Below are 16,949 nucleotides of genomic sequence, written 5' to 3'. Positions count from 1 at the left end.
TTTTTTCCTCCCTAAATAATAAAGCTTTCAGAGCTCATGATAAATGCTGAATATTGTTTCTTGAGTGGTTTTGTTAAAATCAGTGATGTGGGGTGTGAGCATGCCAATGCACCCAGCAGAAAGCAGCACTGAGGTAGTCCTGATGTGACTTTCGTTTTTCTTCTTCCCATTCCCACAGCAGCATGTCAGCCCTGATCCAGCTGATTAGTTAAAACTAGTTAAAAAGTGTGGATTTAAAAGCCTCTCCCTAGTGTCAGTTAAATAACAAATGGAAGTGGCTGAATATTCACACTCATTCTTCCTGGGGGGAGTGTTAAACCAAGTGTGTGTTCCAGCTGGGACAGGATTCCTAAGGGACAGCTTAATATGTGGAATATAAAGTTGTAATTTTTAGCCAAATGTTTTTAGAGGAGGGTTCAACGTTTTAATTTTAGTCCTGTAGCAGTGGGCTGTGCGACTGTAAATCGCTCCTTCCAAATAAAGTTGTTTGATTGTTTTTAGGTGGCATCTTGATGAATTGTATCCCTTTCTAAAGAACCAGTCATGCTACTGAATAAACAGTTCTTGTTTGGATCTTCTTAGTCCCCAAAATGCATAGTTTGAAAACCACTTTTAGTATCTGCTTGGGAAGTGAAAGTTGTATCTGTTAATGTGAGGAGGACTCATCCATCAGATGGAGTGTTCAAGATATGACTCATGCTAATTTGTTGCTCTCACATTAAGGCTGGAGTACAAAAATATTTTAGCCTCTGGCATTGGAAGTTCACAATGCCACATCCTACACTCCGGGTCACGAATTGCAGGGTTTTTTTGTTTACTGCCCCCCCAGGAGAGAAGGAATTAGTGACAGAACTAGGGGATTTTGCACGAGAGCCTGTCCCAGGCCATCAAAATATCCCCAGATTGTTGACGTGACGTTAATGCTGGGTCAAGTAAAACCATGGTTGGAGCCTGGATAACTGCGCCTGCCAGAGGCGTGCAGCAGGTGCTGGCTTCCCTTCTCCAACAGGGAGTTAAAAAAAAATGCTGCCCGATCCTTTTTTAAAAGGCTTTAACGGCCCTTGGAAACTGAGGAACACGGCTCGTGGCAGAGGGGCTGCGAGGAGCACGGCACTGCTAATAACGCCGGCTCCCTGGGAACCAAGATAAGCAGACTTACATAAGCAGCAGCACCACAGCCTGTAGCTTTGTGGATATACATTGTTTTATGTCTGCTGTCTCCATCGGATCTGTAGGAATAAGTGCATCATTACCTTGAAGTGCTGACCATTCTTTGAGGCTTAAAAATATCCATAAACTGCCCAAGTTTGAACCTTGTCCAAAGGATTTGGGCTCTCCATTATCCGATCTGCTAGCTCTGCCTTTGAAATTGTATCTCTGGAACTATCATTAGGTGCTCTGCAGTGTCTTCTGGTGCAGTTTAACATTGTTTAACGCTGATTTGAAGTTGTAAAACATTTCAGGTTTTTTTTTAAGTTAAAATTGTGTTGAAGTGCACAACTTGCTCAGTATTGTGCTGTCAGTGTGTATCATGCAGACTCTATTTTCATGCAATGCAGAAGTGTCAAAACCTCTTTAAAAATGTGGAAAATAAATAGTTTAAAAATCCACAATTGTCACTGAAGTCAGGGAAAAGTTTAATGGAGCTGCTGGAGCTTGTGCCATGCCCTGATTTAGTAGCGTCGCCTCCAGGAGAGTTCTGGATCCAGCTCTTCGGCAATCGCTCCCTAAAATAAACCAGCCCCTTGGGCTGTTGTTTGAGGTGGCTGCTGTGGCCAGGCAGGTGTGGTAATATCCAGCCTACCTGTTGCATCCCGAGCTTCGGCACAGATGGATCTAAAATGCAGATACTGATGGACAGCCTGGCCTGGCTCCTAATGATTCCCACAAGTTTTGTCTCCTGTTAATGTTCGGAGTCCAGGCTTTCTCCTGTAAACTGTTTTCCTGTCAGATAGACTTGGAGTGTTCAGGAGCTTGTATTCCTTCCCACGTGGGTTAGTGTTGGTATCCACCCATGGCTTTTATCCAAAGATCACCAGCATCACGCTCCCAAAAAGTGAGATTGGAGTGATGCAGGGCTTGTGTGGGGCAGGAGCTGCCCTGCAGCAAGGGAGAGATGCTCTGGGGGGGGCCTGTAGTCCGTGCTGCAATCCAGACAGGCAAAGCATCCAGGGTACAACTAGGAAAAAGGCCCAAAGTGAGCTTCTAGAAATACTGGCTTGTCCAAAGGACGCGTTGAAATGGATTCCCAAGGGAAGAGCATTAGCCTGAGTGCACTTCCTAGCACTGTCATCCCCAACAGATGTAAAAGTAGATAGGTCGGGGTCGTGCACCAGCACAGTGTTTTATTCAGCTCTCGCAGCTTTGAGTCATGTTATTTTGTGAGGAAAGCCATAGGAAAGGAGTCCTGGAAGGCTGCAGTACTGATCTAATGGGAATGCAAGTTTCCCCAAACTCAGCTTCAGGCCTGGCACGCTGCGTTAATAACGAGCCTGATTTAAAACTGGTCTGATGAGACCAAGGCACATCTTGAATACAGATGCACTTAAACTGGCTTAAGGTGCTGGAGTGATTTATTTTAATGCTCCATTAGGCTGAATTGGTCTGTGTGGTTTCTAAACCACATTAAAATTGTATCTGCCAGGGTTTTGTCCCAGTCTGACTGGATGAGTTTTAATAACAGTGTTTCTGCCTTAGAATAACCACGCGTGGTGCAGCACAGCCCGTGGCAGGCAAGCTGCAGCTCAGCTGAGCGGTGCTGGCTGCAGGCCCCCCCTTCCCTTCCCTGTAGCTTCTGCCACTGATTCTGTAGTGCAAAGTTAGTTGGTATTGGCTGCTTTCAAACAGCTCTCAGGGTTTATTCCAAACACCCCCGAACCGTGTTCTCCAGCATCTCTAGACATCTCCCAGTGTGTATCGATCAGCTTCTCTTCCCAGCACAAAGTAGCTGCTGACAAAGAGAAAAAGGCCGTGCCGCTATTCTTGTTAGTTCCAGATGCAGAGAGCACAGTGGTCAGTGGATAAATGCATCAGGAACCTGCTAAATATAGAGATGTGGCTTTAGACAGCTCCCGATTCCAGTTGCTTTGGTTTCAGTGCTGGCACAGGGGTATGAACACACTGTTTAAATAAGACGCCTTATCACATCCTGGCTCTCTGTGGCTGCAGTTCAATTCACTAAGCTCGGCTTAAAGGTGAGGCATTATTTTGCAACTCCTGTCAGCACCTTCATCCTCTCCAGAGATAGTCCTGAGATGCCATCTGATACGATCATTAGCAAAATGAGTTATCTGTTATGTAAAGATGAAATGCTGTTACTAAAAGATCTGACAAGCACCTAGTCTTCCATGAAAAGTTGCCCTCCAGAAACTTAATAATTCTTAATAATTGTTGCGCTGTGTCCTACACTTACCACAGGACCTGCACAGCCAGGGCATTTACAGCGTGAGCGGTTTATCTTGTCCAAAACCAGTGTTATGTAACCTTCTCCTGTTGTTCCTTCCATGGCTTTTGGTCTAGAATGTGCTTCCCTGTCATTTGTAAATGTTCTCACCAGGCCAGAGTGAGCACCCATCCAGAGAATTTAAGTGTGAATGTTTGGTTTTAGGCACACGAAGCCTCCCATCACCAACAGCAGGCAGCACAGAACAGTTTGTTGCCTCTCCTGAGCTCTGCTGTTGAGCCGCCCGATCAGAAGCCGATTCTGCCCTTACCAATAACGCAGAAACCTCAGCCTGCACCAGAAACATTAAAGGATGCTATTGTTGGGATTAAAAAGGAAAAACCTAAAACCTCCTTTGTGTGCACTTACTGCAGCAAAGCTTTCAGGGACAGCTACCATTTGAGGCGTCACGAGTCCTGCCACACAGGGATAAAGTTAGTGTCACGGCCAAAGAAAACTCCCACCACAATGGTGCCCCTTATCTCGACCATCGCTGGTGACAACAGCCGGAGTTCACTGGTTTCGACTATCGCAGGCATCCTGTCCACAGTCACTACGTCTTCCTCTGCCACCAACCCCAGCAGCAGCGCCGGCGCCACGGCGATGGCAGTGACGCAGACAGTGAAGAAGCCCAGCAAGCCCGTGAAGAAGAACCATGCTTGTGAGATGTGTGGAAAGGCCTTCAGGGACGTCTACCACCTCAACCGGCACAAGCTGTCCCACTCCGATGAGAAACCCTTTGAATGTCCCATTTGCAATCAGCGCTTCAAGAGAAAGGATCGCATGACCTACCACGTGAGGTCTCACGAAGGTGGCATCACGAAACCCTACACCTGTGGTGTTTGTGGAAAAGGCTTCTCAAGGTACCATGTAGCAAATCCCAGGCATGCTCCACTGTTGGCTTTTCATGAGCAAGGAGAGGGTTAAGCTATCATAGTGAGTGGCTGGGAGAACCAAACCTCTGAGGAGATTGGTGAGGAGATGAGGAGCCTTGTCTGCCTTTAGGGTGAGGGAATCTCCATCTGAGCAAGGTCAGCAGTGGCCAGAAGTGGTCCCTTTTTTACGAGAGTTGTTTGAAATGGTTTCTTGACCTCATCCAGGTCCCGTAAGACATGTGTCTGTGTCACTGGGGATGTGCACAGAGCCCCTTTACCAGCCTTTGCCATGGTCTGTGTCCGAATGCAGCAGGGCAGGTAAACTGTCACCTGATCTTACGGCAGGGTGGAGAGCACTGACAGAGCACAGGGGGGCTTGCATTGCTGCCGGCTCTGTTTGTACCTGTGCTTGCAACAGAGAAAACTTCAACCTTTAGAGCTGTTGCGCTCTCACCTTTACACAAGGTGTGACCAAACGTGCCATTTTCAGGTGTGTGAGGAGAACAGAGTTAAGTTTTAAACTGCAGGTTGTTTTTAAGCTGTGAGGTGTTGCAGGTGAAGCTCGTGGTAGGTGAGGGGAAGGGATTTATCCTGGCTGTCAGAGGGATGGGGGCTGCAGGGAGCAACCAGCGCAGTGTCAGCACTGCTAACCAAGGTGTCCTGACTTTGTGTTTGTAACTGTGTGCACTTTTCTCCTGTTCCTCTCTTTCTTGCAGGCCTGATCATTTAAGCTGTCACGTTAAACATGTTCACTCAACAGAGAGACCCTTCAAATGCCAAGTAAGGGCTAAAATGGTTTATTAAGAACAATACCTTATTGTGTCAGTACAGCTCAGGTGAATCTTTCCAGAACCATATTTGCTCCTGGACTTTTGAAAAGCAAGTTTAGGAATAAAGCCACATCCTCTACCTCACCACAGCGCTGGAGTTACGGTGGAACTTTAGAAAGATGCTGTGGCTGCTTTTTTAGGAAGATTAGAGGGTTTTTGTTTTCTTGGAGAACAGCGTAGTTGCTCTGTTTTACCATATGCTTAACTTAGTAGTAGGATTGTAGCAGCATCCTCAGCTCAGTGCTCATTTCTGGGGTAGTATGTGCAGTGTGTTTCTCAGCATGTTCAAATCAAATCTCTTTCTCAGCACATCTATTTAAAATGGGTGGGAATGGTTGATTCTGGATCTGTTATTTTGCTGGAAGGGGAAAGCAAGTTGTCATAAGTTGATGACTGAGTCTAGGAAAAATAATTTGATTGCCCTTGAACAATTAACTGTTTTGCTTGGAATATCCATGCTTATTCCAACCTGTGTTTTAGTGACTCATCTTATTAAATAAAAGCCTTGGGTAAAAAGAATAGCGTTAGGAAAAGGTTTTGTTTCCTTGTTCTGGATGGGAACAGAAGTATTTGAGCAGTGTAAGGTACCAAGTTCATATTTGTACAGTAAAATTATATTAGAAACCAACTTTGCCTGTTGTAGGCATTTTTTATAAGCTCCCTCTTGCATTGGTGGGTAAGGCAACCCGCTGTTTTTAGAAAGTTCAAATAGTACAGAGTATGATTTTTGTCCTGATTGCCTCAGAAATGAGTTCCATTCTCAGTCTCTGCTGAGCAGTTTGATTTTGGTTTCTCTATAAATAAAATACGGGTAAAACTTAATGTTGTCAATGCACTTAGGATACCGTTAGGACCTGCAAGGTAACGTGGGCTCCCAGTGGGCCTGTAGGTGATGCTGTACTGCTCTGTCTGCACCTCAAGTGTAACTGTTGTCCTTCATCTAGACGTGCACTGCTGCCTTTGCCACCAAAGACAGACTGCGGACACACATGGTGCGCCATGAAGGAAAGGTATCGTGTAATATCTGTGGTAAACTTCTGAGTGCAGCATATATCACCAGCCACTTAAAGACACACGGGCAGAGCCAAAGTATCAACTGTAATACCTGTAAACAAGGCATCAATAAAAGTAGGTGAACGTTTTACAAACATTTCTAATAACAGTGTGTTTGCGAAGGGAATTGCCTTTGATGACATTAAAATTCAGCTATGTGTCTGTCAGTTTGGGTGGTCACACCTCTTAAAAGTAGATATTTAGTAACAGAATCTGCTTCAGCTCAAGAATTGGCATGTGTGGAGTTGGTTTGCTGCTACACTGTGCTCTTATCCCTTAGGAATGCCCTGCAGTTCATGACAGTGACCAATCTCTTGAAGAAAAGAGTTCCAAAATTTTCTCACCTTTTAAGTTTAGTACTACCTCCTGAACTGTGCAGGCCTAAAAGTCCAACAGATAGTTTGGTGATTTTAGACTATTTAAGAACTGCTAAGACCTGCCAGGTTTCAGGTCTGAAGCCTCATCTAAAGCTCATCAAAATCAGGAGAAAGATTTCTCTTCTTTCTCTGGGTTTTGACCCTGGGGCTCAGTGTTTCCTCCCTCAAGCTGTAGCTGACAGGAAAAGGATTTAAATCCAGCCCTGATATGTTTTAGGCATCGATGGCATCTGACTGGTGGTGTGCAGGAGGTCAGATGAGATGTTTGTAATAGCTCCTTCTAGCCTTAAACTCTGTGGAAGTGCTGCGGTCTGGGCCTGGGAGTGCCTAGCAAGCAAATGAAGACTTGACTTTCAAATTTTCCCTATTAGAATACCTGTAACTTAAGTTAACCCACATGGTTAGTAATATAAAACGGGTTTTCAGAGGAATCAAGAGGCAGAAGTAAGGAATGTCTTTGGAAACTGTGTCCTTAAAGCCTTTTAAACTGTATTAATTTACAACATCTTTGCAGTTCCTGTTACTCCTGGATAATCTGAAGGTACTGGGAATGTCTGAAATGCCTGATTGTTGAGCTTAGTAAGAAATTTGGATGTGAAGTATTTTTCAAGGTATAAGGTTACAACTCTGGCTTCCCAAGCCAGTTTGGTGGTGCTAAGCCAGTTCACATGAGGCATTTAGAGCAGTTGTTAGACGTGGAAATGATGAGCTGTGCTGTGGCCAGAGAGTAGTGACAGGCTGTTCTGTGATGTAAAGGTAAACTGAAATTTTTAAGTCATACTTGCAATAAGAAGTAAAAAGGCTTTTCTATTTTTCATTTTTAAGCTGGAGCTAAAGTTTAGAGAAAGTAGAATCAGCTTGAGTTCTAGAGGACTCATTGGAGTTTTTAACTTCATTCTTCCTAAATACAAATACATTTTTGGCAGTTAAAGTAGATGTTCTTGACTTACATTTGGGTTTTTAGCTCTTGGAAAAGTAGTTTTATAAAGCACAGAATTAATGATATTGTTTTAAACACCTCTGTGGTTTCGTTCTTGGAATCCTGTGAGATTCCACATGCTCTTTGTAGAAGTTGCCTTTGTTATCTCAGCAGAAAGCAGAGTAACTTTTCAAGGTGAATTTGTGTTCTTACTTGATTGGCATAGCATGCATGAGTGAAGAGACCAGCAACCAGAAACAGCAACAGCAGCAGCAGCAACAGCAACAACAACAGCAGCAGCAGCAACAGCAGCAGCAGCAGCAACACGTAACAAGTTGGCCTGGAAAGCAGGTAGAGACCCTGAGATTGTGGGAAGAGGCCGTCAAAGCGAGGAAGAAAGGTAAAACAAACCAATATTGACGCATTTGGGTTTGTGAGGTAGTGGAGTTTACAGTCATTTGGGGAGTTTAAGGTGTCAGGAGGGATGTCTTACATGACAGTTTCATTCTTAGAAGTCACAGCTAAGAAAGAACAGGAGGAAACAGGCCCCAGATCAGGCTGTTAAATGACTTGCTCATGACTTGCTCCCCTGGTCTCTGTGCTTGCCTGTGTCCTTGGAGCCATCAGTTACAGAGGGGAGCTTGTGTCTGCTCCAGGGCAGGAGTGTGGGCTTTGACTTGCATGTGGCTTTTAGCTGTCTTGGTGCATATTTGCCCTTGTTCACTTGTGTGCACACACATACACACACCCCCTGTCCTTGCATCAGCACCAGTGTGCACCTGTGTGCTTTCTGTGTCCTGTTCATCTTCTCTCTCCCAATTTATTCCATCTGCTCTATCATCATATAACTGTATAGTTTTCTAGACTTCAGATAAGTTTCTTTCTCTGTTGCTTTTTTTTTATTACAAAATGAGCTAATCGGTGATCCTTTTCTCATCAGTGCTGGCTCACTGCTCACCTCTCCCTGTGCTGCTGTAATTGAAGTGGAATTGCTGTTGTTGGTCATTGTGTCAGTTTGTAGAGAACAGATTGCTTCCGTTCAGTGGTTTTAGGATATAGTAGTTTAAACTCTTCTGTTTCTGCTGCTTATTTGTTTCACAACAGTTTGATTACTAATGCCCATCATGTGACTTCATGGATTACATGTTTTAGAAGTTCTTAGTGACCACTGCTTATTGTTTTTCACTGGCTGTTTTTAGGAATGTTTTTGACTCACCTTATTTTTTTCTCTTCTCCTAACCTTCCTTTCAGTTTCTTCAATCTGTTTTTGTTTTCTAGGTTCTTGTTTGTGTTTTAGGCTGCTTGCTTCCTTTCCCCTTGTTATGCCAGTAATTGAATTCTGTGATCAGACAGTACAGAAACAGCTTATTCATGTTAAAATGTAGTGATAACAGAAACATTACATATCATCAGGCCACTAAATAGATAAAGGAAATGGTGTCAGATTTAGGAAATCACTGAGAATTTTTTTCTGCTTGTTCTTCCCTGTGTCTTGTTTCCTTTTCCTTTCTTATTGAGAATGTTGAATATGCTTTAACTTAATAGTGTTTTGGGGCAGGATGGGGAGTGAGGGAGGTGGGTGGGTAGCAGTGGTGTCAGACTGGTGCTTTTAGCTTAACTGAATTGGGGAAGGAGCATGGGTGGGATGTGTTTTGAGTGTGACTATGCTTGAAGGTGAAGTTAGACCAGTCAGTGCCATGCCTGAGCTGCTCTTTCCATGCTGATTCTCCTGTGCTAGTTCCACTTGTGGTGGCTTTACAACACTAGATGGGATTTTTTTTAGTCTAGTACAATTTGATTTTTTTTTTTTTTTTTTTTACTCTTCCCCTTCCTCTCCATCCCTCCTAGCTATGGACTTTGAAGAACCAACAGTAACCCTTGAATGGGGCTAATGTTGCTTTCAAAGTTACATTTGCATTGCCCCAGTGGCAAAGTGGACTCTTTGCTCCTGGCTTACCTCTGACACGTGGGTGTAACTGAGCTTGGGGTCCTGCCCTGCAATTGTGGAATCAGACACGGCTTAGTAACGTTGTTGTAGAGCGTATTTTCCCCGGTTTCTTTAGCAGCCAGCCCTGCCCTGTTCCCTGTTTCCGGAGCCTCCCGGTGTGGGTAGCCGGCAGGTGGTGCTGATGGATGTGGAGTGATTCCCGTCCCCCCCGCGTCCCCCCGGCCGGCCCCGCTCCCCAGCCCCGGCCTCCTGGGTCTCCCTTGCTCTGCACTTCAGTCCTGCTTGCTGCAAACCCACCCCAAAACCCCCCAAACCAACATGGTGTGGAGCTGTAGCTTATGTGAAAGCTGAGGAGCTGATGGGGGTTGAGGGATGTGCTGCTGGGGTAGCCTTGAAGTAGAGGTACTGTGAGCAGTGGAGCAGTTTAGTAGCAATAATTAAGACTGAAATAAGCAGGTAAATATTGAAACGAGCTTTGCTTATCAGTCCCTAATAATGACTTTTTAAAACCTTCACAGAATGTCAGTTCACCTTTGAGAAGGCTATAGAGTACGTACCATTCGGTATGTACACTCTCTCCTCTATTTCTACTGTTCCTCTTGGGAGGATTTTTTTGATTGTACAATACTGTTTTTATGAACATGGAAACCCTCTTGCTAAGACAACCTCACTTGACTTCTCAGGAAAAAATACTGAATTGAAATGACCTGCATGAGAGTTTGTATTTCCTGTAGGCTATAGAATGTTAACAGTTTTAACTTACTAATAATACCTAAAGAAAATTATTCCAGAATTTGTACCTGTTCTTGTTTGGTTTTTGGGTTTTTTGTTTTGTTTTGTTTTGTTTAAATCTTGTCCATGGTTTTTTTATGTGTTAAAAACTTTTTGTCTTTTTTATGTCTCATTTTTAGAAGCTGCTAACTTGTGCCAAACCTCCACTGCTGCTACTACGCCTGTGACTCTTACTACTCCATTCAATATAACGTCCTCTGTGGCTTCTGGGACTATCACAAACCCAGTCACAGTGGCAGCTGCAATGAGCATGAGAAGTCCAGTAAATGTATCAAGTGCAGTTAATATATCCAGTCCGATGAACTTAGGGCATCCTGTAACTATAACCAGTCCTCTGTCCATGACCTCTCCATTAACGCTCACCACCCCGGTGAACCTGCCCACCCCGGTAACCGCTCCAGTGAACATAGCGCACCCCGTCACCATCACGTCCCCCATGAACCTGCCCACCCCCATGACGCTGGCTGGTCCCCTCAACATAGCCATGAGACCAGTGGAGAGCATGCCTTTCCTGCCCCAGGCCTTGCCCACCTCTCCTCCCTGGTAAACAAGTTCTAAACAGTATTAAAAAGGATTAAAATGGAATCCTTACCAGCAGTTCTTTTTTGGGTTTTGTTTGGTTGGGGTTTTTTTTTTTTTTTTTGTTTTGTTTTGTTTTGTTCTGTTGGGTTTTTTGTTTTGTTTTGTTTTAGTTAATAATAAATTCAGACTAAGACACTGGGGCAACACCATCAGAGACCACAATAGCATCTTCCCCTTGATTTGGCTCACATGGTTCAGGCTTGAGTTTCACTGGAGCACTTCATTTAAATTAAGTTTTACCTTGTAGCTGACTGATGCTGAATTAGAACAGATACTTATTTGCCAGAGTTTAAAAAAAAAAAAAAAAGGAAAAAAAAAGAAAAAAAAGGAAATTAAAAAAAACAGTTTTATGTTTTATCCCCTCAAATTATAACTTAGAAAATTATTTTAATCTGAACACTAGCAAAGACCCCTCTGTATCTGTGACAGGGTGGATGGCTCATTTTAACCTGCCAGGCAAGTCCACTGTTTCTGAGCTAGTGTAGAACCTTTGTCTGTGTTGATGTTTTTTTTTTTTTATTTTTTTTAATGAGTAAATGCATTACAATGTTGTCATTAAAAAAAAAATGCATTTTTGGAGAAAATATGCATTTTACCTTTGGGAATATGGTAATTTCAGGCAGCATTCCCTATGGGAAAGGTGATACCAGCTCTGATATGCAAAGCATATGATAACTTATCATTCTAACTTCAACATATAATAGGGATTGTGACCTGATATTTGGAGATGTAAATATTACCCAACATATTACCCTAAGGGAATAGAGCATTGTAGTCAACATTTTTTAAAAAAAAACTGTTATTGTTTGGTGAGAAACAGCCATGGCTGACAGAAGAGGAGTCGAAATGTATGTAAACATGGTCTCTGAACAGTCAGACCCCCATGGGACTCTTATCTAGGAGCAAAAGGAGTGCTTGGAAACTTAAGGAAAATTGCTTTAAGCTGGAAGATTCTGGAGGCCCTGGGTGTGATTTTTATGCCCTCTGCCTCCCAATCAGAGCCTGCTGGTGTTTCAGCAGGGGACAGACGTGTTAGTTGTTCACTAGAAGTTTTGTCTTATATTAAATTGTATACAGTTTTTATTCTAACCACTAACTAGGTAGGATGCCCCTCCAGGACAAGCAGAGAACGTCTTTTAATTTCTCCCCTATTTCTTAATCAAGTGTTGTGCAAATCTGTTCAACTTTGTAAATATTTGCAAACATCATCATTTTTACGTTATTCTTCTATTGTGTTAACACATTTCTATCAATTTGTGGGAGTTCTGGGGTGCTGAGCTGTCCAGCCCAGAACTGCTCATAAATGGTCACACATGTTTAAGCTACATGTGCTTTTTTTTCTTAACCTGTTTATCTGTACATAAAGTAGAAAGCAAAGTCTAGGGAAACAGATATACTTTTTAGACTATCATGTCACATATTCACATTTTTAAAACTTTGTTTAAAAAAAACAAACCACCCTAAACCCAAGACTCTACATTAAATAAAAAAAAAAAAAAAGAGGAAAAAAAAAAAAGAAATTACAGTTGAGATGTTTTTATCTTTATGAAGTTGAGAGCTCTGGAGATTAGCGTGTGCATTTTCACAGAGTGCTAGCAGGACTGACCAGTCACACTGGACTGCTTCCGTTCCTCCCCGGCCGTGTCCGTGCGAGCAGTGATTGCCAGGCTGCTGGCTCAGGTGACAGGTATCTGTATCCTTACGTGAAACTGTTCTAGGGGCTTGGACTACATAGTAAAACAAAAACAAACAAAAAAAAATAATAGAGCTTAGTGTAAAATAATTTTATAAATGATCTTTTGTACTTTAGGACATCAAATTGTACAACTTTTGTATATATAAAAGCTTAGGAACTTTCTGTTTAGCAGAAAGGAAACACATTCCTACACTTTTAATGTATATGTTTGTTATAATGTCCATGTAAACATATGCCCTATGTTTGTGCCTTTTAATTAGTTTGTCTCAATAAACAAAAATGTAGAGAAGAATATGTAGCTATGACTTTGTTACCACTGTTCTCACTCCAGGTGTGTAGAGGTCTTTGTTTTGGCCCTGTGTAGAGCCCGGCGTGCATGGCCGGCCCGCCAGCGCATGTCCCCAGCCCCGCTCCCCCGGCCCCGCTGCCACCACCACCACACCGTCCTGCATGTTGGGACCTGTAGTTCCCCAGCCATCTCTGTCACCCCTGGCCACCACACCACCTCGCACCAGTTTCCCAAAGTAGGTATAGCCTTCTGGGTCCGGGTAACCACAGTGATGACCCTTAGATGAAATTTGGGTATCCCTGAGCTTACAAAAAAAAAAAAGAGAAAAGCATTAAAAGCCAGTATGAAAATGTGTACTAGAAGTGGTTATCTATGAATTACTTACAATAAACAGGTGTGAGACTTAATTGTATGTTGTCAATTACTGCAGTATTGACAGTGGGTCCCTTGTACAGCCAGCTGTTATTTTTATCCCAGCAGTGTAGCAGTAGAATAAACACCGGCAAGGAAATTTTTCACCGTGACAGAGGCTTCCCAAACCACTAACCACGGTGCTCTTAGCGTGGCGTAGGAAAAGGGCTGTTTCCTTTTTATTTTATGTTGGTTCTGCTCGACTGTACCTGGTTTATGTCCACAAAGCTGCATTAGCTAATTGTCGACCTGTTTCATTTGTACTTGGGTAAACATTTGCTTTGTACCGTGTATTAATGGGTCCGAGGTGTGCTCCTCCGCTGTCTCAGTGCGGACATTGACTTCGCTCTGTAACGCCATCCTTCCAAATACATTAAGCTGTTTTTCTGACAAACAAAAGCTACCTGGTCAAGTGGTTTATACGACGTGCATGCTCCCTGCTAATCGATGTCCGTGCCGGTGCCGGCGCGGCCGGGGATCCGCTGGCACCTCGCAGCACCGCCGAGTTAAGGCTCTAAGAAAATGGTGGATGTGAAGAACAGATGCTCCTGTTACACCGAGTTAGTTTCTATGCAGCTGATGCGCTTAGCCTAGTTTATTTCATGGAAACTTTTAAGCTGGATCAAATCCAACATCCAGGGAAGCCTATTGCTGCCGCTGGTTCGAGTGGGGTTTATATCGAGCCCATTCAGGTCTCCGATTGCAAGGAGTTCAATAGGGGGTTTATTTTTTTTCCTTCTGAAGTTTCCGTAAGCATTCAGCGTGAGGTGAATGGCTTAGCACCGGCTGAGAGTTTGAAAGTTGAATTTTGCCTTGGAAGGATATGTGCCGTGGAAAGTCAGAGCAGTCAGATGGAGGGCACGGGAAGGCGTCCTCCGGGCAAGGAGAGCCGCGGGGAAGCGGCCACGAGGACGTAAGTATTCCAGCACAGCCACCCATGCTGCCAGAAATGGTGCACATGGTATAAAGGGGCAGTTCTTCTCTTTATTTGGAACACCCCAGCACTTCCAGAGAGTATTTGAGGTGAAGGGAAATTTGGGATTCAACCTTTTTTCAAAGAGTTACACCTGAGTATTGTAAATTGGGCAGGTTCTGTTCAGTCAAGATGGATCAGAGAGAAACACGTTTTAGTCTCAGTATACGAGTTTAATTCTATTAGCCCTTGTTCACAAATAAAACATTTTTTTTCCCCTCTTACAACAATTTTTTTCCTTAGAGAGGCAGAAGAAAGAAGTATTTAATGTGTTTGCATTTGTCCACAAGAGGTTTAAAGACAACCACCCAGACCCCAGTAAGCTGTTGAGCTGCAGCAATCCCAGGTTACATAAAGGGGCCGGGGCTGCCGAGGATTAGCCGGGGCATTCTGGGCGCTGATAAGCCTCCAAGTTCTGCTCGCTCTTCCCTCACTTTTATTTTACAAACAGCCACTCTGAGCCGTATCCTGAAAACTGCCTGGGGTTCATTTTCAAGGCTGTCGGGGTTAGATTCCCACCAAAGAGAGAAAATTGGAATTTAAAGGACCCTCAGGTTTTTAAAGCATCGAGCAGTGTGGTAGTTTTTATCTCAAGGTCCCTGTACAGGAGGTGAGTTTTTGAGAAATGAACGACAGTTTCTCACTGCTGGGCCCTTCCAAAAACTCCTGCCCTGCTTCACTGGTAGCTTAGTTTATCCATCTCAAAAATAGATTTAACAGTATTTTCAAAAGGCAGCTATTAAAAGCACTTCAAGTTTTTAAATGCCATTGAGGTTTCAGTGCTTAAGTGGACCTTTTAACCAGTGCTTTTTAGGAGAAAAAGTGTAAAAATAAATCTCTTTGTCTGTCAGAGAATAAAATAAATTAAACCTGATCCCCTTCTACGTATTTGTATAATTCAGCATGTTTATATTTCTTGCTTATCTTTGGATTGTTCGCTCACAGCTCCCAGCGCAGCAGCCAAGGGATGTCAGAGGAACTACGTGCTAATTTTTATGTCAAGAATAGCTTTCACCTTTAAAGGCACACAGCTCAGTGGCTGTTTTCTAATTACAAAAGGAATGCCAAAGCTTCTCCCGCGAATCCATTTTACAGCTGTGTTCAGATTGGACTGTCAGCCCCTGGTTAAAATTGAGTGCTGAGGTCCTGACCTAGAAACAAACCTTTTTTGGTATTGGTTTGGAAAGAGTATTTCAGTGCTGGAGGAGCTGAGCTAGGCTGTCCAGCCAGCTCCCTCCACGCGCCTGGCCACAGCCTCGCACCGTTTCATCCGACTCTGCATCACCCCGAAGCCAAAACCAGGACCACTGGGCAAGCCAGGCTTATGATTCTTAAAAATAATAGATATTTTTGTTGTCGTTCTTCAGGTTTCTGGGCTAGTCTAGTGGAATGTGTCCCTGCTCTTGGTGAGGTCTTAGAATGAGATGAGCTTTGAGGTTCCCTTCCAGCCCAAACCATTCCATGTTTCTATGATTTTTAGAAGTCCCAGCTTTTCCTTTAGGGAAGCATCAGGGTTTTTTAGAAACCAGACGTTTGGCATCTGCAGTCACTGGTTGTGTCAGAGCACAGACGTGTGCTTTCCTTGCAGAGCCTTTACAATCACTGCCTCGCAAACCGACCCATTTAGTAAAAAATAGGGCATTTTCAGGATGCGTGAAACATTTTGTTTTCCAGAGAAGTCAGAAATATTCCATTCACCTTTTCACCCAGTTGTTCTCACCAGCTGTCATGACAAAACCATTTCTGTTCTGTGTTTTCTGTGCAAGGTTTGTTTTCCAGGGAATTACCAGTTTTGTTGGAATTGGCTGAATTAAATTCACTATTTTAATTCTTCATAGTTGTGTATTTCTATGCCCATTTCTTTTTACCTCCTAGCATCATTAGCAGCTAAGACCCATATCAAAGGGATGTAAAATTGCCTGTTTTCCCTGAAACAAGCCTGGATTAGGAGGAGATTGCAGCCACCAAAGCTCACTGCAAGGCGCTGTGCCTCGGAAGAGTCTGATCTGCGCTAACTTGGGGAAGAGAATGATGTGGCACATGTTCGGTACGCGCTGAAAACCGAAGGTTTGCCTCCAGTATTTCCACTCTTGCTCTGTTCCCTGTCAGAGCCTTCCAGATCTTTACCCAGGATCGCTCAGCTCCCAGACACAGATGAAACGATGGAATGGGACAAATCTCAGCACAAAGAGCTGTCCTGTGAGAGCTCTGGACCATCCCACACATGTGCTCAGGCTCCAGCACCCACAGCTGTGCACCCGAGCAGTCTCTGGCTGTGGCAGGGTGCTGGGGGAGGCCGTGGTGCCCAGAGGTGTGGAGTTCTTCCCGCAGCACGTCTGGAAGGTTTGGAGAGCCACGAGGGAAGTGGAGGCTCTGACCTGCTGCCGTTCGCGGTCTCTGGTCTCTGTGGAACGGGAAGTGTTTGCCCAGTGTAAACGGGCTCCTGTAATTTGTAAGACGAGATCGCTTCCCGTCCTGAGCTGTCAGCCAGAGCGTGCTGTACGGGGACGGCTGTTTTCTGTCTGCTCCAAGTGATGCTTGGTTATAACCCGTCTGGGATGTTCAGCTGTGGGGCAGCAGTGCTGTCTCCTCTTCCTTACCACGGGACTGGAGGTCCGGGCTCCAGGAGCCTGGGACACTCCAAAGGTGTGGAAGAGGCTGAGAGCCAGCCTGGAGAGCTGGGATCCGTCCATCCATCCATCCATCCATCCATCCATCCATCCATCCATCCATCCATCCAGGGGATGCTGCTCCCTCCACAC

The 16,949-nt window shown here is 44.2% G+C and overlaps 1 protein-coding gene across 2 annotated transcripts; it reads left to right on the top strand.

Moving 5' to 3' along the window:
• Nucleotides 1-3,566: 3,566 nt before the first annotated feature.
• On the top strand, nucleotides 3,567-13,210 carry VEZF1 (vascular endothelial zinc finger 1). 2 transcript variants are annotated; one of them, XM_017730922.1, is made up of 6 exons: nucleotides 3,573-4,305; nucleotides 5,034-5,097; nucleotides 6,092-6,275; nucleotides 7,723-7,896; nucleotides 9,963-10,007; nucleotides 10,356-13,210. In XM_017730922.1, the coding sequence occupies exons 1-6, from the start codon at nucleotides 3,911-3,913 to the stop codon at nucleotides 10,781-10,783; spliced, it is 1,290 nt and encodes a 429-aa protein (XP_017586411.1). In that variant the 5' UTR covers nucleotides 3,573-3,910; the 3' UTR covers nucleotides 10,784-13,210. The 2 variants fall into 2 exon arrangements, with proteins under 2 accessions (XP_017586412.1, XP_017586411.1); XM_017730923.1 differs by lacking the exon at nucleotides 9,963-10,007 and having other exon boundaries at nucleotides 3,567-4,305.
• Nucleotides 13,211-16,949: the final 3,739 nt, after the last annotated feature.

Source organism: Corvus brachyrhynchos, unplaced genomic scaffold (genome assembly GCF_000691975.1).
Source record: "Corvus brachyrhynchos isolate BGI_N302 unplaced genomic scaffold, ASM69197v1 scaffold283, whole genome shotgun sequence".
Taxonomy (NCBI): Eukaryota; Metazoa; Chordata; class Aves; order Passeriformes; family Corvidae; genus Corvus; species Corvus brachyrhynchos.
The sequence above is the reverse complement of the archived record's forward strand: the minus strand, read 5'-3'. Positions and strand labels throughout refer to the sequence as shown.